We start from the raw sequence: 26,037 nt of genomic DNA, 5'->3' as shown, positions 1-26,037 counted from the left end.
TTTCGCACCTAATTATCGCTAAGGCATCTGGGAAATAATAGGTCGCAGTTGTACGCCATTTTGTTTTTTCCCATGTGTGTCGTGAAAAGCCCTAACAATTGGTTGACTTTTGACCAACGAAAAGCATTTGAAAGAAAGGTAAGGTGTCTTGTAACAATAATATGTAATTTAAAGTTGTTTTCAGCCTCAAGGGTTTTTTAAAACTCGTTTGAAATGCGTAATTTTCACTCCCAAACAATTATGGCTGCTGCAGAAGCCTAATGAAACTTAAGGGGTGCACTGGGAATGAAATGAGGGTTTACAAACGAAATAAAAACGACAACCTCTTCATTCAGGGTAGACCCTTATCAGCTCACCAAAGCAAAGAATTAGGTTTCACTTCTCTTAGCTTAATATTTGCGTCTTATCCTAATAAAAAACCGTCAACCCCCTGGCTCAGTACTCGACTCCCAGAGATGTCTTTAAGGCGTTGTCTCGAATTCCTTGCCCACGAACGCCAGCTGAAACGACGGACTTTTTCTGTAGACCAATCACAGCACACTTCCAAATCCTGGAAGTGTACTTTGAACCTTGAGAAACTTTTGAGAGGCCAATAAACAGTCCAAGACTACCTTCTCCATAGTTTTTGTCATTTTATGTGTTAAAATTAAAAGTACATTGCAGAAGTGGTAGGATATCGTTTGAATTTCAATAATTTTGCTGCAGATCATTGCTGCACTGTTGAACGTTTAATCGAGGAGATAATGTTTACAATATTGGTGTCCTTGTCAGTGGTACCTTGGCGTAACTGTTTTGTTCTGACTGCTGCTTTCTTCTTCTCCTTTCTCCTTTCTTTCTAAGTCCACGTATGAGCCGCACCTTTTTTCTCAAAATTCAAGTAAAAAATCGGGGGCACGGCTTATCTACGGAAACATCTGAGGTTGGAGTTTTCTAAGGCCTAATTAAGATTCTTAAAAACTTTTCAAGATTACACTGAAAAAACATGAGCGATGGCTCCTGAAGGAGCAAGTGATTCATTTTCACTTTACTTGAACAACTGAACACCAATCTACAGGCAATCTCATTCCTCCACAAAGCTGTTTGCTACCTGTGGGAAAATACCCAGATATTCGGGAGTCCTCACAAGAAATGGCCGGCTGTTTCATTGATGCCCAGACTCCTCTCCACATTTCAAAGCTTGGCTATGAAGCACGTGTGTGTATTGTTTCAATCGCCTTCTAATATTCTTGTAGAAAATAATTGCATCGAGAGAGCATCTTAAGTTTTTTTGTTGTAAACTCAAAGGTATGACATGTGAAATTTTGCTATCTGAAGACTTAATTGATGTGAAAGGTAATAACAATCACTGTGTCAGTGTTTTGAAACTGTACTTGCTTGTCCTTGTTTTTCAAAATTCGAGCTTCCAAATTGGGGGTGCGACTTATGTATGGGTGCAGCTTATACATGGACTTTTACAGTATTCCTTTATCTCCTCCTTTGTTTTAACTTTTCTCAAAACCAATCAATTGCTTGTAACATTTGTATGTAGATGCATACAAACAAGCACATTCAATTAAGTCTGCTTCATCTGCTGAACGTTTCTCAAACACTAGCACTCAGGAATTACTGGAAAACTACAAAAAAAAAAACAATAACAAAAAAAAGTCGTTTCTGACAACTTTTTTGGAGTTTCTTCCACACCTGAAGCAAGGAGTTGGAACTGTTGATATATTGTTACAAAGCAACATAAATGATGCTGTAACTTACAAAATGTCCATGTGATCTCCAGCTGATCCAAATGAACAAAGGAAAAGGAATGTGTTTCTCATTTCAGCAGACCTTTGTGGGGGAGAAACGTGTGACAAAGCCCTAAGGAAGCTAGCTCAGTACTTGGTTGAGCATCAGAATAGCAAGGGGGATGTTGCGAGTTTGACTCCTGCCGGGCCAACACTTAGGGTCTTAAAATAATAATTTTTTGAGGAGAAAGTACACCTTTTGACAGAGCGTCTCCAAAACTGGCGCAAAGAGGGCGAGCAAGAGAGGCTCTGCAGAAATTGTGTCAAGTCTTTTAAGTTGCTGCAGCTCAAGTTTCTGGGCTAGTCACTCTGGTCAAACTGGTTTAGGCAGCCCACACATCACAAGGGGAAGGTCAAAATCTAGCCTTCAGTACCAAAATCAAGGAGGAGTGCGATCGGGACTTGGCCTGGGTTTGAAACTGTCTCCAAGAAATGGCTTGCACATAGACCTCTTTCATAATGGCGGCCAAATAAAATGTTCTTTTGTTTTAATGCTAATGAGTCTTTCTTGCCTCGCTACGACGAGAAATTTTCAAAAGAATATGTGTTTCAAAATGAGGGTAGTAGGTCTACAATGTAATTGCCGTAAATACAAAAGAATGTAAAAGTGGGCGCCATTTATGAAAGTGGTCTATACTCAGTAAAGACTAGACACGATTTCTGCAGAGTCCTTTCTTTTGTATTCAGTAAAGAAAAGATCTGCTGGCAGGGTGGAGAAAGTGCTGGCTTTTTAATTTCTATAATATCCACAAATGGTTAGACTTTCAAGTCTTCTTGGATAAGAACTATAAACTGTGGGCCCCTTGTTACAATCGTCGTCCAGAAACTGCGGCACGTTAAAGATCCCACACACTATTCCATAACAACAGGGCAAGCAGTTCCTCCAGTGTTGTGGTCTAGCCTGAATGTTTCCCAAGTAAATGCCATAAGGTACTAGAATGCCTAGACATAATTATAAATAAAGGTCTTTATTGGTTGATTGAAGAAAGTGAAAAATGCCAATTTACTTTAGGAAGTGTCTAAATGACCAGCAAGTGGCCATGGTTTTCAAATCACTAATTGCCTGGCATGTTTAAAAAGTACCTCTTTGAAATAGTGATGATAAACAGTATTTAACCTTGTTTTAAAACTGTTCCCTGTAGCATTCAATAATTATTGTGACAAGTACCTACATGTATATCAGATAAACTTGTTTAAAATTGGAAGCCAATAGCTCAAATCGTTGATGGAGTGGTTATTGAAGTGAGTGATGATGACGAGATGTGCACAGAGTGCCTTGAGCAGTCACAGAAATGGATTCAACAGGTTGACGTCTGTAATAGGCCATTTCCGAGTTCATGTCTGCCTCCACTTCAAAGCGAGTCTAAGTGCGAAGTTTTTCTTAAGTAAATAAGTTTTCATTCATATTTAAAGTAGAATGAATTACCATCACAAAAACTTTGCAGTTAGACTCCCTTTAAAGAGGAGACAGACATCAACTCGGAAATGGCCTATTGACAACTTCTTCAAGGTCCAAACAAAGATAGCATTGTAATAATAGGATAATTTATATCATGAACATTGGCACAAAATAGAGAAGTAATCGAACTGCCAGATGCTGAGTATTTTCAAAAGTTTGTCCGGCTGCTTGACATCTCGACACAGTCATGTACCGGTGCTTGTGTAAATACTGGTTACTGCGCCTTTCAATAACATCCGAACTCTTAAATTCAAACGGTCAACCGATAAATGCGTTTTTCGCTACCGTCAATCAAATGTTCGGCGGCTCCGAAGCTTCCGACTACTGTCGAGCGTGCAGTAATCAAATCACATCGTTGAGCCCAGTTCAGTCAACATAGTCGGAAGCTGGGAGGAGCCACCGAACATTTGATTGACGGTAACAAAAAACGCATTTGTCGATTGAGCTTTGAATTGTAGAGTCCGCATGTTATTGAAAAGCGCAGTAAGCCTTTGCTTTTGTTTTTGCAAGGTGGTTGTTTACCATCACAGGTGTTGGTGAAGTTTTGCAGTTTTTTCAGCAGTGTATTGTGTTAGATCTTATTTGCTTTTCCTTTTTTTTTTATTCAGAATTTAATAAAGTAAAGCCAAACGTCCCAGAAATCCTTTTTGTGCAGCTTTCCTAAGGCACCTCTAGCAGGCCAAGGAAACCAAAATATTTGTATCCCTTGCTTAAAATTTATTTCTACTATGGCAGAAGCAGGAGTCCCTCATAGTGATGCGACTGAAAACAACACCAACTTGATAATCAACTACTTGCCACAGAGTTTGAGTGATGCAGACTTCAGGGCTCTCTTTCAGTCGATTGGCCCAACCAAATCATGCAAAATTTGTCGACACAAGTCAACTGGATACAGCTATGGTTTTGGGTTCGTGGATTATTTTACGCCTGAGCATGCTCAGTTGGCTATTGATACCCTTAATGGTCACCAACTTGAAAACAAGTTCATTAAGGTGGCTTTGTCAAGGAAAGGAGGGGAAAGGAGTAAGGGAGCAAACTTGTATATACGTAATATCCCAAGATCATGGACATCTGAGGAACTCAGGGAACTCTTTAAACCTTATGGTAACATTATTAATAGCAAGGTACTCACAGAGCCAATGTCAGGGTGCTCGAAGGGTGTTGGGTTTATTCTTTATGACCTGAAATCTGAAGCTGAAACCGCTATAAATGCCATAAATAATACCATTCCTGCTGGGTGCTCAGAGGTAATGTATGTTCGTTTTGCCGATGAGGGCATTAGTAAACTGAAGTCCCCTGGAGCCGCCAGCCCAGCTGGTGTTCCTGAGCGGCCAAGTTTTAATCTTGGTGAGCAACAGTATCACCAAGGTGCAATTGGTCCTATGGGACAAGCACTCATGAATCGTCGTGCCAATCGATTTAACCCAATGTTTGGGGGCCCCCAAATTCCTCCACCATCAGGCTTTAACCAGATGTCTTCTGAAACTAGTGGAGGCTATACCCTGTTCGTTTACAACATTGGAGCAAGTGCAACGCAAGCTTCAGTTTATAAACTCTTTGCACCATATGGTGAAGTAACAAAGGTAAATGTCATGTGGGATTATGAAAAGGGGCAGTCCAAAGGATTTTGCTTTGTTACTATGGCTGCATTGCAGCAAGCACAGGATGCTATTCGAGCATTAAATGGGTACACATATGATACATATCCCCTGCAAGTTAAGCTTAAGACTCCCAAGATGACATATAGCTAGGTGAAAACCATTGAACACAAGTTAAGTACAGGATCTGGGTAACTGACATTTGACACAAAGATTAATTAATTTAGCTGCTGTAGTTGGGGGGATTTTCATTAAGGCAATGGCATACAATGAAATCCTCAGCACATTTTCGCAAATACTTTATTGAGCAAAATGTCGGTATCACCACAGTCATTGGCTGTACTGCCAACTACTGCCAGTGTTATTAGAGACAATACATGTGTACATACAGGGTTCTTGTGGAGTTTTGCCAGCTACAGTGCACAAACATTAATGTTAATAACTTTTATTTGCATTGAAGAACAGAAAGCACCAACATACAGTCCCACTTAAGAGATCATGCATTTGATTTTTGAAGGATGCGTTGTTGTGCAAATGTTTTTTTTCCATTTTACGACTGATTATCAGTTACATAAGCAACTCAAGTCCATGTAACAAAGCAGTGCAACACTCCTGATGCCACTGATAACAGCTGCAAGTAACAGTAATCTAATAAGATTAGAATCTATTATTGGATACTGAAGTTAAAGTTTGTATTGCAAAGCAGTCATGCTACTCTGGTTTGAAGAAATTTGATAAACCTCTACTGACTGAGCGTTAGGGCCATACTGGGGATTATTGGCCCAGTCTGTACAAAAATGCGCTAGGGCCAATATTCCGCAGGGCCCGGTTGTTCGAAAGCTGATTAACGCTAATCCCTTATTAAAAATTTACCAAGGAGTTAATTACTCCACTCCCAAAATAATGCTCTTCAACACTGATATTCGGCAAAACTTTACATTAGAAGAGGTCAAACTTGAAAAAGAAAAATAAGCAAAAGAAACTTTCACCAAAAAGTTGAAAAAGGAAACCAAAGTTTACGCTAATCATGGATTAAGTTAATCGGTTTTCGAACAACCGGGCCCAGTAGGGTACCGAGCAAGTGATGTTAGTACTTGTAATGTAAGTTGTTTATTATATGAGCGATTGGACACTTCTCTGCTTGGTGAATGTTTGTCATCTTTGATCATCTAATTTAAATAATTCTGCTTGCTACAATAATGATTGTACTGTTGTGTGAACAAACTAAATTCCACGTTTTAATAACTTTTTCTCTTTCGCTTAACTTGAATTTCCTGGGAGAGAGTAAAAATACAGAAACAGACCGTCTTCCATGGTAATGGTCCGTACAGTAAAATCCCGACCAAAAACCAGGCAATCAGAGTGCTCCATTTGGCTTGAGAATTGCTTGCCATACAATAATGTATCTCAATTTTTTTTCAAAAGTTGCAATCCAAAGACCACTTTGAATATTATTGTAACTTTTCAGGCTACATTTAATTATTATTTTCTTCAAATCAGAGGAGCATCAAGCATTGTCTATACAGGATACAGTTCTGCCAAGCAAACTTTCTCATGCATATTATCAAAACCTGTTAGAGCTGAATTCTCACCTAAGAACCCCTTAAGATATTTCCAGTATAAGCACTTTTCCATTTCAAGTCACATTTTTTTTTTAATAACTTAATGTACAATTGTATGTTCAAAAACAGACTGTCAGTTTGTAACAGATGTCTTGAATGCTAACAGCAAAATTAATGAACTATAACAACATTTAGGGACGCTCATTACATTATTACCATTCGACCCAATTACTTAACATGTTGTCCTCATTTTGTAGATGGGTCAAGTCTATTTTTGACTTAGAAGTACTCTTCATGATTGTATGTTAAAATGGAGTTTTACAAAAGAGTTGCTGCAGTGGCGTTAGGAGTCACCTTTCAAAACCAAATTTTTGAGGCTGAACTCTTTGATAATTTGTGTCTGTGAGTGTAGACAAATACTTGTGGATGTTACCTGTAAAGTGTCTATCAGGAAGGTGTTAAATAAATTTCACTATAAATAAAAGATGTTTTGTTTCTTTTCTCTTTTTTTCTAGCCTTGTCAGATCAGTACTAAATCAGTCTTAGACTCGCTCTGACGAAGGGCTAACGCTCGAAACGTCAGCTTTTAGAATCTCTGTACGGTGGCCAATTTACATTATCAACTCCGTTGATAAAACCAAATTTTTTTAGACAAAAGATGTCTCCTCGAGCCTCTGAGGACAAAACTCGTACAAATCCTCATTTTATTCCCCAAGTCCCAGAGCCTCTAAATCACGTTTGTTTTAAACTGAATTGTAAATATTGAAAGTGGTCTATTAATCACTGAACTGACATGTTAAGCCCCGCCCCCCCCCCCCCCCCAAAAAAAAAAAACCAATAGTTTCTGGTGTTCAAGGAAAAAATGCAATTTCAAAGTGTCTCCTGAGCAAAAAATGCTAAGACCACATTTTTAAGTTGCACATTTAAAAAAAAAAAAAAGTTAATTTTATTGTACTCAGTTAGACTTGCAAGTATTACGAAAGCTGAATCAGACTCTGTCAAGTGTTCGAGACTGGAATATTTTTCCTGATGATTGGAAAAAGGCAAAAGTACATCCTATTTTTAAGTCCGATGAAAGAAATATTCCAAGCAACTATACACCGATTTCTATTCTACCTTCCATGTAAAAAGTTATGGAAAGGCTCATGCATAGCATACTCAACTGTTAGAGTATTTCCAAGCAGGAAATCTTTTGACAAACTCTGAATCTGGATTTAGACCAAATCATTCAACCTGTACAGCTTTGATAAGTGCAGTAAACCTTTGGCTTACCAACGTGGATGCTGGTAAACTAAATGGAAGTGTCTTCATAGACTTAAAGAAAGCCTTTGACACTGTAGACCATAAAATCTTACTATGTAAAGTTTCTTGTTACGGGGTCAATGGCAATGCTCTTCATTTGCTTAAATCATATTTGATTGATGGAACACAAAGATCTTAGTACGTAAATGGAGTCTTATCCACGTGACAGAACAATATGTATATCATGTGGCATTCCCTTGGGTTCTACATGTATATTTCGGCCATTCTTGGTTATAATTTATGTAAACAATTTCCCTAACTGTCTACAACATACAACACCTGGAATGTTTGCTGATGATGCGTATATAACTATGGCTCATGATGTATCCACAATTTGCAATACTTCCAAAACTAGTTATATGACTGTTCTCAGCAAAACATAACAAAAGCTAAATTGTGAATTTAAAGATGGATGATAGGCCAATTGAACATAAACCTTCTGCTAAGTTATTGGGGATCATATTGATGAAATGCTAACCTGAAATGATCAGATCAAACATATTTCATCTGAAGTCTCGAATGGCTTGAGAATGCTGTATTTAGTGAGAAAACTAAATGACAAACAAGAGACTCTTAAGACAATTATTTTACTATTCACTTGTACAACCTTAACTTCGATTATTGTGATGTTGTAGGGAGAGACTGCTCCAAAACACGTGCTGACAAATTACAAAAGTTACAAAATAGAGCTGCACGGATTCTTACTAGGGCTGATTACTCTATTCGATCATCAACGGTACTAAATTCTCTAGAGTGGTCTAACTTAGGAGAAAGAGAGAAAAGGCACTTGTTAATTACGATGATCATGCTTAAAGTATTCAATAATAATAATTGTTCGACGTATATTCAGGAGCATTTTCATAGAACCTCTGAAGTTCACAGTTATAACTTGAGGGGTTCAAACTATTACCACCAGTTACCGCGACTTAAAATGAATTTCTTAAACGTTCTTTCCCTTTTCGAGGTGCAATGGCTTGGAACCAGCTGTCAAATTAAATATGTGAGATAAAGGATCTTGCGAGCTTTAAACATGCGATATCCTAGCACACATTTTACATTGCTAGGGCACATTTTTATGTGGCTTGTTTCATATCATTATACCGGTATACTAGTAAATTCCGATTGTTACTAATTGTTACTATTGTTTTTAAATTTCCTCGACATAGAAACTAGATTAGTTACGTTTGATGAGAATCTATAGGAATTTATATATGATTGTTAAATAATTTTTAGTGCAAAGTTATCCCTAGTTTATTAGTCGTTTTAACATTTATACCTAACCTTGTAAATTTATTCTTACACATGTACAGCGTGTCTGAAAACCAGCTTGCTAAATAAGCCATTTACCGCATTTTAAATAAAGTTGATTGATTGATTGGAATAGTAATACTGCTTTCGTCTAATTAGAATTGACATTTTTGTTAAGCGTATTGTAGGTAGTAAAGAGTTGGTCTACAAAAAATTTTCTGTCCCTTGCAAAACATTCTTAAATGCCGTACTGCCATATCAGTGAGGGAGGAGGGGGGTTTGGCTGAAGCCACTGGTCTGAAACTTGTTTGCTATCTTGAAGTGTTGACTTTCATTTCTTGCTACACTTCCAAAAACCATAAGTGTACCTTGTTCCCTCCACCTGATGCGCATACTGGTAAGGAAGGATGCCATGTTAGTCCACCTCCAGTTGGCATTTGACATGAAACTGGTATCTGTCAAGATGAACAGAGGCAGCCACCTTTTGTCACTTGGATTTATTATAATTGTAACTAATTTTTTGACCATATAATATAAGGGAATTTTTGCGGATGTCATTGTTTACACTTTGTTCCATTAACATACGAATTTGCTCACAGAAGGTATGCTATTTACAAAATGACTTCAAAAGGTAAGCAAACTTGTTAAACTTGGTTAAATTTCCAATGTTAAGCCTTTTTAATAGCTTTGATAACAAGTCAGCCATCAAAAACCGATACCCATACATTCTTAGCAAAATTCGAATTTTCAAAGCATCACTACTCAGAGATTTCATGTATCTAGAATATCACATTCAAATTTTCAGAGCTTAGCTCATTATGCAATGCATTTACAGTACATGTACAATATTGAGTAATTTTTTCTTATCTGACTGATTAGAAAATGGTAGTCTTATGATAATGAGATAAAAATATAAACTCCTATAAAAACCCACATCTGTAGCATGTCAAATTCTTTCATTTACAATGAAGTAGTTACTGGATGGGTATGAAGTTCAGGCATCTTGTCCCCTCTGATCTCTGGCCAGCATTTTAGAGCAAATGTTTTTATTAAACAGTAAAATACAAAAGATAATCAGAAAATAGCCCATGGCTTGAGGGTAACCTTCTCATCGATGTTTCCAACAACTTCTTTTGTTGACTCGAAGTAAGGGCATTTCTGAGCAGGTGATAGCAACATGAAGAAGACTTCAAGTGGGTTTGGGTTCACCCCATTAACATTTCACCAAATTATTTTCAATTGGTTAATGATCACCATGTACAAAATAATTATTAATGTCAAAGCAGTTGCCAACCATTACTCAAAAAACCCTGTGCCAAAGCTTTACATCGTTATTTCAGTAACCTGGCTTTCAAATTGCAAAATAACTAACTTTATGATGCTCCATGTGATAAATGTTGACATGGTTCCCTGGACGTCCAGTTGTGGCAAAAAGATTGTCATGTACATTTGACCACCTATAGTAAAAAGTATCACAAAGCAAACACAAAATAATGTTTGTAAAGGGCTTTTCAAAAAGAGGGATGTTAACCCATCCCTGAAGTGGCCCAAATGATGACTAAAATTGTCTTGCGTTAGAGTATAATCTGTATGTCTGAGACACTCAGGATTGAAACTAGTTATAACACAATCATTTTCTAATGTGCAACTAACAATAAACATGATGCAGATAGTATAATTATTTAGACTTGATATAATGAATTTAAAGTTAACCATGGCAAATGAAATTATTATTGCATCCACTAGTAGTACAACATGAAAAATATTATTACATAAAAGAATGCATCACCTAAATTTACAGACTCCATCAGGATGAGCTTGTTCAATGACCTCAGGTAAACTAGGGAAAAAAACACATTGCACAGAATCCTTAGGACAGTTGGACGCATTAATTAAATTGAGGACTGCCAATGCAACTGACAATCTGGATCACAGCAAATGGCTCTCAGAAATGCATGGTTTTGCAAATAATAAAACATGAACAAATACCAAAAGCAAAGGGCCCTAACAGACACTAGCTATAGACTGAGGTACTTTTGTTATACACTACACAGGAAATTAAGTTTGAAAGAAATCTGAATGGAGTCTGCACAATCTGGCTTGGCAAAATTCTACCTTACAAGTGTGATACTAGTGATACTATTATAGGGGCAATGAACTGCTACTGATATGCAGTTGCACTCTCTCAGGGGTTTCACTAGAAGCCAGTCACCGGCGGTATACTGCCATCTGTTTGTCAGAAATTTGCCTCTCACTGCAGGCTACTCTGTCTTAATTTTAACTCAAACCCTTGTAAAAGACAAGAGTGACCGCTGCTTACATTGATTAGGTCAGGCATCTACTTCAAAAGTTATTGAAACCCCTGACTTTAAAGGGTGCTCTCAAATAAATGCCAGGTATCTAATAGACTCTGTAATGTCAACTCATCATTTCAGGATAAACCCTACTCTCAATAAAATACCTAGTATCTAACCATTTCTAAACTGTTGGATATTAAATAACACCACAAAAGTTGAGGTTGTGACTTTACTTTACTCTTAGTCTTAGACTAGTAATTTTGCATATTGCTACTATACTATCAATGTTTGCATGACATTGTCCAACCTAATTAAACTAGTGATGGGTTGACTTATTGTAATAATTTACTAGGTTGCCATATATGGCAATGCAGTCAGAATCTGAGTGGAATTTTGCCCTTTTCTTTTTCTTTTTTTACCATTTTTGTTGGAAAATGGAAAGGTTGTGAAATAGGTATTTCCTGTCACTCCCCTGCTAAGTATTATTCTTTGGGGGTAGAGTCTTCCCATATCTTTGGTAGGTTTCAGGGGGTAGTAGAAATGTGTAGATTTTATCCAGTGAGCACAGTAGAATATTTAAATAATCAACCTGCAATGGTGTCAAAGTCATTGTAACACGAATGGCGTTTGAGCGGATCTTTAAACAAGATATACCCTTATGGAGCTCAAGAATGGAACGTCAATTCGATAAACAAGACAACTGGTGATAAACAAGGCAGACATTAAGTTTGCATCAACTTCTTTTTCACAGCAAGCTAAGTGTGTACTCTGTGCATCTGACAGCTTTTCACAACAAAAGCTCACTGAAGTTTATCCCTGCCCAGCAGGGTAAGTATCTAGATGGGAGACCTCAAAATATAGGCCTTGCTGTCAGACCGAAAATTCTATTTTAATGCTCAAAAATGCGAACTAAGCAAGGTACAGATTTTGCTAGCGTGCTCTATGCAAAACAAATGTTAACGCAAAAGTAAATAAATATTGATACACAGTTTTTAGGAAGAGCAGAAGGAAGTTTTCAGGAAGCGTCGATGGAGAATTTAAAAAGTTCCATCAGCAACAAAATCTGCGACACGAAAACAACATATGAAATTTTGTGCCGCAAATTTAAAAAGTTACCATCAGCAAAAAGGATTTGGGAGATTTTTGCTACATTCAGTTTTTCTATTGTACTTTTGGCTGCACAAAGAAACAAATAATCAAAAGTGAATCAATTTCAGCGGCCGCCTGTGATCAAAGTTACCTTGCCTGTTTAAGCTTAAAAAAGTAAGAGACCTCAAAATGGGACAGGACGTTACAAAATAATTAAACGTGTGAATGTGCGAGCCAAAGGGCCAATGCTGGCACAACGTCTGGGTGACCCCTCAAATGGTCTACATGAGCCCCCACTTTGAAAAAATCAACTGGAACACTGCAGTTCAATACCACCCAACTCAGTGTCTTTTTGTACCACAGGCAACCCAGTTTACACTCATGGAGCGTCTAGTTATTTATATGCCTATGGGGAAGAGATGGCAAGACTTGCCTAATAAGCACTTGACTGTAATAAAGGTCTACCTCTCTCTAGTATTTAACCCCCTTCCCAAAGTACCAAAATAATAAGAATTTAATAAACACCCTAGGTAGAACTTTACATTATTGTACAGTAGCCAGAACAATTACAACTGTGATCTATTAACATGTGTATTAAAGAGCATCATACCTTGACTTTGACATATCCCATATGATCCAGTCATCCCTTGCTACAGCACCAACTAGCAAGTCATTGCTGGAGCACCAGTCAGCAGACATCAGAGGTACTTGCCCTGTGCTGAGGGACAAGATGGGCTGTTGACTTAGCAGATCGTAAAATCTGATGAGGCCATTCTTCTGTGCCACCATGAGCTGCAAATAATGATTTGTGAAATGCTGGTTACAACTTTGAAACCTGATCCCTCTAGCTTAACTTTTTTCGCAGTACCCGAATTTTTCAGCTGTCTATAAAAAGTGACAGTTCGCTCAATAAATTGTCCAGCTTTGAACACTACTCTTGCTCAGCTGCATTTCCCACCATCACCAAAAATAATGCTAACCCTTAGCCTTACATTTATCTTTATTGCTAGAAACAGGTAGCAAATGTTTGGACTTAAACGGACATCTCACGCTGGATATCAAAATTAGGCGTGAATCTAATTACAAGCATTTATGGACATAATTGGTTGATTGGAAAAGTTGATCAAGTTTTCTCACAATAGAACAAAAGAACTCAGTGAAATCAACCAATGAAAAATAACTGATCCCAGTAGAAGGTGGCCTCAGATGCGTCTGAATGTTACATGTATCTGACAGTACCTTGTTTGGCTCCTTTTGATGCCATTTGACACTCATTCCAGCAGAACTGAGAGGAATGCAGGATTTTTGTGTTCCAGTCTCTAGGTCCCAGAGACGGCATGTGCGATCATCTATTAGTGAAACAGAAAGAAACAGAATAATACCTACTCAGCGCTACGGAGAGTTATGATTATAAGATCAGACAATGGTCCACTTCAGTTGAAGCTAACACAGGGTGAGATAAAATCCAAAGAATCAGCTTGGCCTTCGGGTAAGTTGTAATTTTATCTTAATAGCCCAAGTCTCTGAGAAGCTAGCCCCAAATAGATTTAGCTTGAATTAAATGCAAGCGTGCTTGGTATGCTGCACTTTTGAAGATCATCAACACGGGCTACAAAGTATACGTACTAGAAAACCTTCTCGCAGTATTCTGAATAACAATACCCTGGGTACCAATTGAAAGGACTTTTTTTCCAAGGTCTGAGATGCGAGACAAAAGCAACGGCCAAGGATTGAAAAGACATACCCCTGGTGGCAGACAGAGCTGCTTGGAGCCTCAGTTATATGCAGAAAGTCAGTTCCAAAATTAAAAACATACTTTTGAACAAACTGTCATTAAAGCTCAAAATTGTGGACTTTTTAGAGCACACTAGTAGCATTTTCGTGCTTGCTCTTCTCAAAGCATTTTTTTTCTTCTTAAAGATTCGTCGGAGCAAAAACTGCAAGTTTGAGGTGAGTTGCTCAATCAAAATGGGAATGACCTGACCCAGTGGTTGCCATATTGGCAACAGCTAGCTAAAAAATGTGATTTAAAAGGATGATTTCAGGCCCTTAATAGAAAAGATTTGTATTCTTTCACAGTTTCTCTCTTGAACTGGATTATGTTAGAGGTTTGCATCAGAAAAAAGGCAACCAACAATGCCACACACATGTTCAATTGATGCTTGCCTGCCGGGCAACCCCGCAATAAGAAAGCTCTTGTCCAAAAGTTCATTCCACTAGCCCTGGGCTATCGGACAGCCTTTTTTTTTTGTGCCCTGTTAAAAAAAATTAGTCTTTTTACGTTTCACTATTCAAGATAAATTCAAACTCTAGATCTCCAGGTTCAGAGATATGATCGCAATGACCTCTTCACCACAACTGGAATGACAACTGAGAGACAATATATCCCATGATATTAACATAATTGTGTCACATGTCTGAATAAAATCAAGTTCTTGTCTCCAGAAACACTTGTTTAATACTCAGCTAATTTTAGGCAATATCCAAGGAACTGCTGAGAAAACAGTGTTTAACTTTAAATGTTTTCAATATTATACCGGAACCTTAGTTTGTAACTAGGTTAACAAATAGTTGCTTGTTCATGATTTCTCCTGGATGTCATAAAAAAAAATAACATAGTATTACCACTGACACTAGCAACTTCCAGACCAGACACTGGTTCAATGATGCAATCATTGATGTAATTGAGATGTCCTTCCAGAGTCCTCAATGAAGATGAATTTCTTGCATTAGACACAAAGTAACGAATCTTGTTATCCTCCCCTGCAGTACAAAACCTGCACAAAACCAGAAAGGTGAAGTCTTGTCTTCACTGAAACTTCAAAGTGATCTTGGCATTTAATAATTATAATGAACTTTAATAATTCTTATGAACATTCTTTAAGGGGGGAGATCCTTAACTACAAAAAACAATAACGGGGGAATTCAAATGGTAATTTATCATGTCCCTTCCATGATTGTTCTTTCTGTAGCATGGATTTAAAGAAGATCTGTTTTTCAGCGAAGGTATGACATCATAAAGCCTCATTTCTATAAATTTTCTAATAAATATTTTCTCCGACCTTTTTTTTTCTGCAAATGCCAAACCCATGCTACAGAGTATGAACAACGATGAAATGGTTCTGTTGGTATGACTAAAAATCACTGCTTTGTTTCTTTTCATTAATAGAAGTTTTTTGACTTTTTTTTCCCTTGAAACTTGCAGTTGGGGACTGGCACTAGATGACCGAAGTAACGTCAGATATTCGTCTAAAATGTTACGTCACAGATCCCTCCTCATAAGAATTTCACATGGCCTGAAAATTGCTCTTGACTTAACACAGTCCTTAGCAATCACTGTCTTTCTGTATAGTTAAGGTTTACCCCCTTAACTGTCAGGTCTTCTAGCACTGGGAGCACCGAGACCCTAATAATCAAATCAAATGTTAGCTTTTGGTGAAAGGGGAAAACCAGAGTACCCTGAGAAAAACCCTCAAGATTGGAGAAGAGAACCAACAAACCCAAGCCACTCTTGACACTGAGTCCAGGAATCAAACCAATGGGACTCATTTATAGAGGAAGGCAAAGTGCTGTCACCTCTCTGCCCACCCAGCTACCTGATATATTATCTCCAATTTGTTGTTGAGGAGAAAGTTCTGATCTCATGCTCTATGTCATTTCCAGCTGACTGATGCATATCAGTTCAGAGATACTTTCCTGAAACTGTTTCAAAGTTCACATCATTTGTGCAATGGTTTATTTAATAGTGACATAAAAATTAATTGTTTTCAAATTACTTTTATAATAGTTACCGTATATATTGGCATTGGAAAGTACATATATAGTCTTTGTAGAGAATTTCAATGATCACTAAATATATTCTCAAGATTACTACCATGAAACAGGAACTATATCCTTCCCAGCAAGAAGATGAGATGATTGTATGTGAAACACTTATTTTAGTGCTCAGTTTAAACTAAAACCTTATTTTACAACATTTAACATCATTACTCCTAAGCACTGATTTTAGACATAAAGGGCTAGTTAGGAGATATGGTCGGCAACAAGCTCTTGTGAGCAAGTAATCCTGGGTTGACCTCAAGGGGCTGAATTACATTGTCAGACAGTGATCGAATAAATATTTATAATAAGTAACTCACTGCAAAGAATATGGCAAATGTTGAGTGTTTGTCTTTGGAGACCAAGTAAGAGAGAGGATATTCCCTCCATGATGAAAATCTGTTATGTGCTGGAACTGCAACATGGGAAGGTGGCTGTCTGATGCTTCTTCTTGAAAAAGACAAATGCCAACTGATACTCTGTTCTCACCACCATAGCCAACAAGACCAGTGGCACTAACAAATGGACAGAATTCAACAACTTTTACATCCTCCACGCTCTCAAAAGAAAATGTGCTTGATACCTCTTGATTTGCGGCCAGTGATGGCATGTTTCCTTCATTCAAATTAGATAAACAATTCAATATTAGAAATATAATGCTGGCCATGCTTGCATTAGTAGAGTATAAACTAAAGTCTTGAATGCAAATTTATCAATAATTTGTGTATTGGTTGAATTGAAGTTTTAATATCCCCTCTCTGGTATGACCCTACACATTTAGCACTGTTTTGCCTGGGGGTTCCAATTTAATATTGGGAATCTTTGTCTCCCTGGGGTCAGAGATTTGATCACTAGAAGGAAGAGGTGGCATGTTTTATATTATGTCCCATGTCTTAGTGCATGCACACACAAATAATACTTTTTAATACTTTTCTGCAACTTTTGGAGCTGCTAAATGGAGTAAGACTGCCAGCCTTATGAGTTTGCACAACATGGGGTGTTCAATGGAGAGACTGGGCGAGACATTATAAGATAAGAACGTGTATTAAAGTGCTACTATGATGAAATTCGCATCTTTCCTATCTAAGCCATTTTAGGACATAAACATGTAGTCTGTACGAGAAGAAGAATGCTGTTTATCATTTTCAAATATCTCTGTTTGTTCCAGAGATATTCAAGTTCTTAAAATATGCAAATGGCAAAGTGATGATGTCATAAACTCAAACGAATTTTGGTCAAATATGATGAAGAAAGATATCTCAACGAATTTGAATCTGAAATGCTTGATTCTTTGCAGTAAGATTCTAGTAGATGTGCTCCACAATATTATGAGTGTACCAGTTTTGTTGCCATGGCAACATACTGGGTTCCAGACCTCCCTGATAATATAGGCCATGCAGGCCACCTTTCGCATTCTATTGTGATATTTGCCAATGGTGCCTAATCTGCATGATCCTGCAAGCATATAAATATGTAAGGCCGAGTTTGTGGCCTTGCTAAATGTTTTTCTAGCTTAACTAAGATCACCAAAAATCAGGAAATCAGGTTGGAGGGATTGGAAAAGAGTTAATTCCCTTGGGAACCAATTTCTTTATAGCCATACGTGTGTTTTCTGTAGAACTATTAGTCCACCAAGTTTCAATGGTCTCTGCTGCAAATTGACCAAGATAGGTCTAATTATATACTTGATGTTATTTATGTGATACGCTTAAAAATTCAAGGGATAAAAACTTGATCACAGTAGCACTTTAAGTAACGTTTTACACTCAGATCGCAAAACAAATATTTAAGATAAGGAATTTTTCCGTGTTTTCAGAATTTCATGATAAATCAGGAGAATCTGATTAATATCGGGAGAGCGGGTGGCAACACATCATATCGGGAGACTCCCGATGAAATTGGGCGGGTTGCATTGGAATGTCTGGGATATAACGCTATCCACCCGACAAATCAATATCCAGCGGATTAACACCAGGCTTTAGCAGATGAACACTAGCAAACCAATTGAATTATCCAGTGGATAGTGATTTATTCAGTGAACAGCGCTATGCAACCTTCGAACAACTGGAGCCTGTTGTAACTTCAATTTCCAACTGATTAGTGGTGCTTAAATGTGGCTGTTCACTCAAGAGGAGGACTAACCCTTTGGATGTCTACCGTAGAATGAACTGGTTTCCACCAAGCAAAGCAAGAACTTACCATGGATTGTTTACACCAGAACACGAAAGTGGAAACGCGTCCAAAGAGGGACCAGCTTTGTCAATGACGAACAGGCGTTCTCGAAAAGGCACAAATGGAGAAAACCTGGATCCGAGATAGGCTCGAGCGCATGTGTAATTTATTTAATAGGAATGGGTAGAGATGTTATGCAATGTTGATAAACAAATGTTGATTGAGTTGGAGATTTCTGAGATTTCTTCACACTATCAAGGTAACTGACAACTTTGTTTTTACTTTTAGCCCGGGGCCACGGGGTACGTTTTAAATTGAGGTGGGTGCTAGGTTTTGGTTGGGGGGATCACGGAATTGTGAGGGAATTAAGGAGAGAGAGGTTTATAGGAGAAAACTTTAACAACACCGTATGCTAGCACAAAAAAATAGAACGCATTTAATACTGAAAATAATAACATCACCTGCATTCCCCGTTAATGATTTTATTGTGGTCTCGATGGCCAATAGGGGATCTGGTTCGATTCCTGACACGAATAAGTTCATCACAGATGATCAAATGCTCCTCACCCCCAAACAATATCGTGACTTAATGGCGAAATTAAAGGATTTTGACGACAACGTAGAGTACAACTGTAAATTGTTCATTTTCTATCTTTGTTTCAAAACTCTTCGTATCAATCCAGTCAAAGGATACGCAGCTAAATGATAAAAAATTGTACTCTGTGAACACTGAGATGGAATAATGGCTTAATACTTTCCGGCGGCAGCTTTTAAGTTATGTTTTGAAGCGGCGTTTTTGTTCATGCTAACCGTTCTAATAATCGCTTGTGAATTTCCCCAGGCCTTTTTGAATATAAAGTCGAGAATTTTGCGCTACCTATCTCCCAGATCTCCATGTCGCCCGGGCTGGGGATCTTCGGGACAGGGAGTAATAATTAGTGATATTTACCCAGGAAGCTCCACTCACCCAAAAGTGGTTTTCAGTGAGGTCCTGTATCCGGTCTAATTGGACTTTCAAAAATGTTGGTTCAGTTCTGAGCAGAAGGGAAAACCGGACAAAAACCTCTCGGAGCAGAGTAAAGAACAAACAACAAACTTAACACAGATATGGCCACGAGTCCGGAGTCGAACCCAGTCCACATAACGCGCACGCCATCCCTGAACAGGAATCCAGGGGATGACGTGTACTTGTTAAAAACTAGATCAACTGTTTTGAAATAATTCGCAAAAGACAAATCAAGCAAATTCCCTCTTCTTCCAACAGTATCACATGCATCTCTTCCTTTCCTATCCAGTTTCCACTCCGTGACTTCCAACGACCATCCAAATCGGCGCCATTTATTTATTTATATTTTGGGTTTTCGTGGCATCAGTTTCTGCTCGTTTTCGCACAATTCCGGCTTGCCGTAAAGTTAAAAAAACTCCAATGCTTCGTGCCAGTTGTTGACTTTCCTTATCCACATTTACGATGTCAAAATTCTTGAGGTAAATGAAAAGAAACGCAATGCGCTCTTCGTCCGCATGAAGGTCGTAAAGTTGACACTGAATGCCTTATTCTGCTTTTCATGTTTAGAATTAGATATGCGCATTAGTCGTTAGATCCCGATCACAATCTTTAATACAGCCGCGTTTGCAATTATCCCCACTGGCGCTTGCGGCCAGTAAAAATGCAAAAACGCTTGTAGAATCTCTTTTTGGCTTCCATCGCATTTTTCATTACATTCTCAGTTGTGAATCTCTTTTAATTACCTTCTTTGAAAGCCTGCTTGGCATTAGCTTGTGTCGCAAGAACGATTCACTCCAAAGAAAAATCTCCTTTGCCAGACGACAATCGAGAAAAATCCCTGAAGCTCATTCTTTGAATTTTCCGTTCTTCTCTAATTTTATGGTATTTATGTAAAATCAAACATCAGAAGTACACCCCCTGCCTCTACAGTAGAATAACAAGCCAACGTCCGTCATAGCATCGGATTTCATTTATCGTTATTGGCGATATTGGTAATTCACTGGCGTAGTTTTACTTGAATCGCATTAATTTAAGAGTATTTATGCTCTCCTCTTGTCCTGAATTGAAATGTGTGTGCACACTGTAGCGTCCAATAGGAACGTTATGTACTAGTGACACCTGCTATCCAAAAGGCACGAGATAATTGAATAATTCTTAAAGAGATACCTACGAAAGTAAACAAACTATTTTTTCGCACTATATTAAAGTAAAGATACAAAATTAGGGAACTGAGAAGTAAAATTTTTACTGGATCACGACTAATTCTGTCAACGCACGTTCGATTTGATAAAACAGATTTTTTTTATCCCAACTGATGATAAAATTCTTCTTATTGAAGAAGAATATCAAATCAATGTTTAAATTGACAATGAGAGATAAACATTAAACACTCAGGAGGCAAAATGAACAGTTTGTCCATGTCATTATTGAATTTAAGGCGAACTAGAGTCAAAAGATCTGGTTAGCTTTTTTCCTGGCGTCCATTTTCCATTGTTCTTGGAGACATTCTGTAGGGCTGTGAAAAAGACATGAAAGAGTTCGTATCCGGCAGTTTCCTCAATTCGCATAAAAATATGATTTACACAACAAAGGCTATAAATTATACATGAGGACTGGTAAATAGTAGCCGAATTGTTTTATTAGTCATTTATCCGGGATTAGTTTAACATCAAAGTCAGGTTTGTAAAGAACTTTCACTCAAAGGAATAACATGGAAGGGAAAACCGATCAAAACTTAAGAAAAAATACAGATGAGTTCTTTGAAACGTCACTCGAGCCTGCGAGCCGCGATTTAAAAGCTACCGACATCTTTGTACTCGGAAGGAAAAGGTCTCGACCCATCGATGAATGCACGGATGATAGACCCTACGGGGAGCGTTCCAAAAGGAAATCGACGACGTGCATGGACGCTACGAGTATAACGTTTCAGATGGAAGCTTCCGCCGTAGCGCGCCGCAATGAACGTGAAAGGAATCGTGTTCGCATGGTAAACGACGGATTCTTATGTCTTCGCCAGCATATTCCATATTTTCCAGACAAAAAGAAACTATCCAAAGTTGAGACTCTTCGTTGCGCGGTGGCGTATATCAAACACTTACAAGATCTTATAACAGAACACGATTCAGTGTCGACCGAATCTGTAGAGAACTCAGAAGACAAATGCAAGAATATTACAGCCTGGGTTGCGGGAGAAACGTGAATCGATGGGTGTTATTAAGGTAAGACAGACAGAATTTTCTTATTTTCAGCGAAGACATTTTTTTCCAATTTAGCACCTGAAACGATGCACGTGTTTTTTTTTCTTACTGGTGGCAAATTGAACATGTCCCTCGAATTGCGAAACAAAGATGAGCAGTAATACCTAACCTCGAACGCTTCAATTAAATGTCCTCTCTGTGGAGTCGATTGTATTCAAATATATTTTTTTGCAACTTTTTTCGTTATTTATATTTTTTTATATTTAAAATACCATTGTTAACATACCAATTCAAAGAGAATGTTGAACAGAAGACCGGTGCTTTCGGGTTTTTGTGTGTCGGGCGTCAAAAAAATGACAATTCCCGGGAATTACGCATCACAGTTTATGAAATTTCGACTTTCCCCTTCGCATAGCCCTAAACTTCTGGATGAATTCTTGAAGGCACAATTAATAAACAATTTAATTTCAGCCCCTAGAAATTACAAGACGAAATAAAAAAATCAAATCGAGCGTTCAATAAAATTCAATATGCAAGAAAACGCATTTTATAATTTACGTTAAGATCCATTTTTTAGTTCTGTCTTATCTAGCTTTACTTTATAGATCTAACCATACGTCATCATTGTTATTTTCCCACAGGAACTGAAGAAATATTACAAAATGTTCCTGTGAATTGACACATGCAACGCCAGAATCGTTTTCAACCAACACTGAAGCCAAGAACAGTTTATTAAAAAGGCGATGCTACTGATCTTCACGGGGGTCTTTTATTTTCTGGCTAAGTTGCCTCTGTCATCATAGCAAATTTTCCGCGCATATGCCGGTGCCATTTTCATGATGTGACGCGTGGTTTAAACCAGGGCTTTTGTCTTGAAGTGAATGGCGTAAATGAATTGTCTTTCAAAAAGTAAACAAAAAGTCTATGAAAACAAAAGCTGTGGAATTCCACAGCGTATCTTATCTTATCTTAAGCGATGTAAAAGGTTCCTATTTTCCCCACAAAAGTTGTGCATCAAAGCCTAGAGATAGGTTTGATTTGACTGAGAAATAGTAACTAATTATAGGGGGTCCACGCGACTGGATTAATGACTTTTATTTGACAGATATGAGTGTGTCTTAATTGTCTGCCTTAGAAACGATTAGCAGCAGTATCCGCAGTTAGCATATTTCTCCTGTGAAGAATCCCCACTCATCCAATATGTGGAGTTTATCCGAGCAGTCTTTTTAAAGACTGCTCGGATAAAAGAAACGTAATTAATTTTCGAGTAATATATTTTTTGAACATATTGAGAATGTGCCAAAATCTCATTTGAGAGAGTCCAACTCCGGAAAAAAAAATAATGAGAAAAGCACTTTTGCCGGTCCCTTGTGAGCATCATATTGTTCCTTTTCTTCAACACTTTTTTACGTGTCACTCTTAGGACGGGGACGGAACGGGTTGATACCTCTGTAGGCCTCCGTTCTTGTTTCTGGTACATTTTTCCCAGTCTTACGTCTTATTTACCTCGTCGAACTTCTATGATCATAGCTTATGATGCCTTCTTGGATTTTAATCTTGCAAGGGTAATAGTAGTGAAAAAAGAGAGTCTACCATTTTTGCCAGGTTTCTCGTATTTGGTAGATTTAAATTCAGTTTCATCAAGTTGAATACAGACAAAATGGCTTTCAATGGTCTCATGTCCAATCAAACTGGTGTCAGATATGCTGATATTTTAATAGCACACGGACCGCTACGAATTCCTCTCATTAATTTGCCAGTGCCCCTTAAGGCTGGTTTTCACTAGCTACGGAGTCGGAGTAGTAGTAGGAGTCGTAAGAGCGCTTATGACCTGGTGAAAATCAAAGATCGGAGCTGTAAGTGGAGTAAAGCTCGACGGAATGGGAGTCGGAAGAATGGGAACGTTCCCATCTTCTTCCTACTCCGCTTATGACTCCGTCGCTTATGATCCAGTGAAAACTAGATTGTCGGAGTCGGAAGCAGAAGCGGAAGAACCAACCAATCACAACGTTTGGAATCGAGCATTGTGATTGGTTTATGCTTCCGCTTCTACTTCCGACTGGTTTCACTGGTTCATAAGCGACGGAGTCATAAGCGGAATCGGTGTTCTGCTTCCGACTCCGACATTTTGATTTTCACTCGATCGTATGATCGTAGGATGAGAAGATGATCTCTAACAAAGGATGTTGAGAGATCTGCGTCCACACACACGATGGCTGGTGTTTACGAGCTCTGCCAACAAAAACTACCCGCAAAGCTGTATCACCAGAATGCAACAAAGACGATCAACAACACAGATGTCAAATGTCGTATGTTTGGCAAGGTTCCTGAAAGGGTCACGTGTGCAATCAGTGAGTGGAGCGCGGTAACACAAAGCGGCAGAAAGTACAGTGCAAGGCGCAATGCAGCTCTTAAAGTCCTGTTCTTTGAACTAATGTGTAATCTGGACCTCATACAATGAGTTCCCCCTTGGTACTCACCTATGACACCCAAGCGCGGAGTACAAGAATGACAGAGCCTGAGACTTCTGGGATGTAATTCTGGTGTTCGCAGAAAACACGGGCGTCAGAGCGAATCGAATTGATGATAAGCAAGAGATGAAAGTGATACTAATCGAGGCCAGCTGGCCATGGATCATTAATCGGGTAGACGGATAGAGGATGAAATAACCAATTACTCGCCGTTGAGACTATAAGATCATTCACTACAGTCAGGAGCCCATCTGGAGCGTGCAACTTCCATACAGCGTCTGTGAAACGGCGTTTTCACAAGTAGGTTTAATTTTAGACTAGCCCTTCCCGCGAATTAGGTAAAAAAACAAAGGTAGTTTCGGTTCGGTGACCCTATGACGTCAGCTTAATTTCTTGTAATTGGTCATCGGGCTCCTGTGGGAGTCTCATTCGCGGGAAATTCAATCTAAAAATAAATCGGTCGGTGAAAACGCCGTTACACGAACACAGTAGAGTTGTAGGCTCCGGGTCATGGGTTCCTGGTACAGTGAGATCATGGACGTTCTTGGAGGTTGGCTCAAGAGACTGTACATAGTGTAAGGCAGTGGGTAGGAACACAAAGAACAGGTCACGTTTTGCATTGCGTGCAGAAATCTGTCATATCCAGCACATTTAACGTCGCAAAGGTCTTTCGAAATCTGTCTTATATAACAGTATAAGGAGGCAGCGTGGTCGAGTGGTTAGGACGTTGGGTTTGCATGCAGCTGCTCCGGGTTCAAATCCCGTTCTGACCTCTGGTTAGGATTTGTTTCCCGTTGTCCCGGATTCAACTCTACCACGCTTTGTAAATAGCCAACTGGTTGCCTCCTGCCAGTTGGGGTTCTTAATAACGTTTCTGTTAACTTTGAATTGTTTCTTTCACATTGTTAAAAGTGGGGTGCCTGTAAACTAGCTTGATAGCTAAGTGCACTTCCACTATAAACAAAGCATTTACATTTTTTTTTTACAGTGTACGCTAAAAGAAGACAATTATCCACTGTTCTTTTTAGTTTTTACTAATAAGGATTCTCAAGCATAGCCTTTCGTAAATTGTCTGTCTTAATAATTAATAGGGTACAGCTTGTAGTAATGTAGTTCAGGCTGATAGCAGAGATAGGCCACACCATATTACATCAGTTCAATTCACAGGCTTCACAAGTGGTATCTACCAGTTTACAAAAGTTTACCTTTGAGTGTTGCTTTGGAGCATCAATTTTTTTGTCTCGCTAAAATCCTCAAAATGGTGTTATTATTTTCCAGTGAAACCCACACAGGGGCTCAGTTAGCGTGAGATTTTGAAAGTGCACCGCACACGAATAGGGAGTTTAAGAAACGAGGACGGCTACAGCAACGGCAGCGCCAAAAGGCAGTAATATTATTGGTTAAAACAGGAAAAACTGATCGTGCTGCACGTGCAGCACGCATTTTTGTACATTAGTCTCCCTTATTAAGGCCTGACCAAACGCTCGCGCAACATTGTAGGGCACAACTTGTTGCATACGTTTGGCCACCCTGTTGCGATATGTTGCAACATGTTGGATGATGTTGGATCAAGGCCTGGCCAAACGCTCGCAACATTTCAACGCAACATCTTTCAACATTGTTGCATGATGTTGCGACATGTGTTGAACGGGCTGGCCAAACGCACACAACCCATTTGACCCATCTTTGGAGTTTCCAGCAAGTTACAACACAAACGGGGGTTTTCAAGGTCAAGGCGTCGCAAAATCTGTAATAACATTATCATCATCATAACCTTTCCTTCAAAAATAACGGGGAACTGGGGACTGGTTACGAGACTGACGCTGTGTGGGGGCCGCGGAGGGCTTTTACTTCTAACAGAAAATTTGATAAAAAAATCCCACCAAAGTTCTCAGGTACACACATGCGAATTTGCGAACAGGTGGCACAGGAAATATATGTTATTGAGCTAGAGTGAGGTCCGTACTGGGAAAATACTAAAAAAAGAACGAGACCAATATTGTCCCAGTACGGACGGAACAAGCTACTAGTTCAATAAGGT

The 26,037-nt window shown here is 38.6% G+C and overlaps 2 protein-coding genes and 1 long non-coding RNA gene across 6 annotated transcripts in view; 2 read left to right on the top strand and 1 right to left on the bottom strand.

Annotated features, from left to right (window-relative positions):
- Window positions 1-37: 37 nt before the first annotated feature.
- Window positions 38-6,878, top strand: LOC138042873 (ELAV-like protein 1-B). Its single transcript, XM_068888920.1, has 2 exons — window positions 38-138; window positions 3,843-6,878. The coding sequence occupies exon 2, from the start codon at window positions 3,963-3,965 to the stop codon at window positions 4,983-4,985; it is 1,023 nt and encodes a 340-aa protein (XP_068745021.1). The 5' UTR covers window positions 38-138; window positions 3,843-3,962; the 3' UTR covers window positions 4,986-6,878.
- LOC138042874 (nucleoporin Nup37-like) lies at window positions 5,262-20,278 on the bottom strand. Of its 4 annotated transcripts, none has more exons than XM_068888922.1 (8): window positions 20,071-20,278; window positions 16,470-16,764; window positions 14,956-15,107; window positions 13,570-13,679; window positions 12,941-13,122; window positions 10,734-10,784; window positions 10,317-10,401; window positions 5,262-9,399 (listed from the first exon to the last, which is right to left on the bottom strand). In XM_068888922.1, exons 2-8 carry the CDS (start codon window positions 16,757-16,759, stop codon window positions 9,286-9,288), a joined length of 984 nt encoding a protein of 327 aa, XP_068745023.1. In that variant the 5' UTR covers window positions 16,760-16,764; window positions 20,071-20,278; the 3' UTR covers window positions 5,262-9,285. The 4 variants fall into 4 exon arrangements, with proteins under 4 accessions (XP_068745023.1, XP_068745024.1, XP_068745022.1 ...); XM_068888923.1 differs by lacking the exon at window positions 20,071-20,278 and adding an exon at window positions 19,289-20,046; XM_068888921.1 differs by lacking the exon at window positions 20,071-20,278 and adding an exon at window positions 18,349-18,444.
- The window catches only part of LOC138042875 (uncharacterized), a 26,603-nt gene continuing 19,095 nt past the window's right edge, over window positions 18,530-26,037 (top strand). Inside the window, exon 1 of the long non-coding RNA XR_011131101.1 lies at window positions 18,530-18,580. This is a non-coding gene — a long non-coding RNA (uncharacterized lncRNA). The remainder of the gene's footprint in view (window positions 18,581-26,037) is intronic.

The sequence above is a fragment of the Montipora capricornis genome, chromosome 3, assembly GCF_036669925.1.
Source record: "Montipora capricornis isolate CH-2021 chromosome 3, ASM3666992v2, whole genome shotgun sequence".
NCBI classification, from domain to species: Eukaryota; Metazoa; Cnidaria; class Anthozoa; order Scleractinia; family Acroporidae; genus Montipora; species Montipora capricornis.
Note: the sequence above shows the minus strand (reverse complement) of the source record. Positions and strands in the feature narration are given on the sequence as shown.

Coding starts and splice junctions, on each gene's coding strand:
- LOC138042873 (XM_068888920.1), top strand. CDS start 3,963: ATGGCAGAAGCAGGAGTCCCTCATAGTGATGCGACTGAAAACAACACC.
- LOC138042874 (XM_068888922.1), bottom strand. CDS start 16,759: ATGCCATCACTGGCCGCAAATCAAGAGGTATCAAGCACATTTTCTTTT. Junction 15,108..16,469: donor CATTTGCCATATTCTTTGCA/GTGAGTTACTTA, acceptor GGTTTTGTGCAG/GTTTTGTACTGCAGGGGAGG. Junction 10,402..10,733: donor GATGGAGTCTGTAAATTTAG/GTGATGCATTCT, acceptor TTTTTACTATAG/GTGGTCAAATGTACATGACA.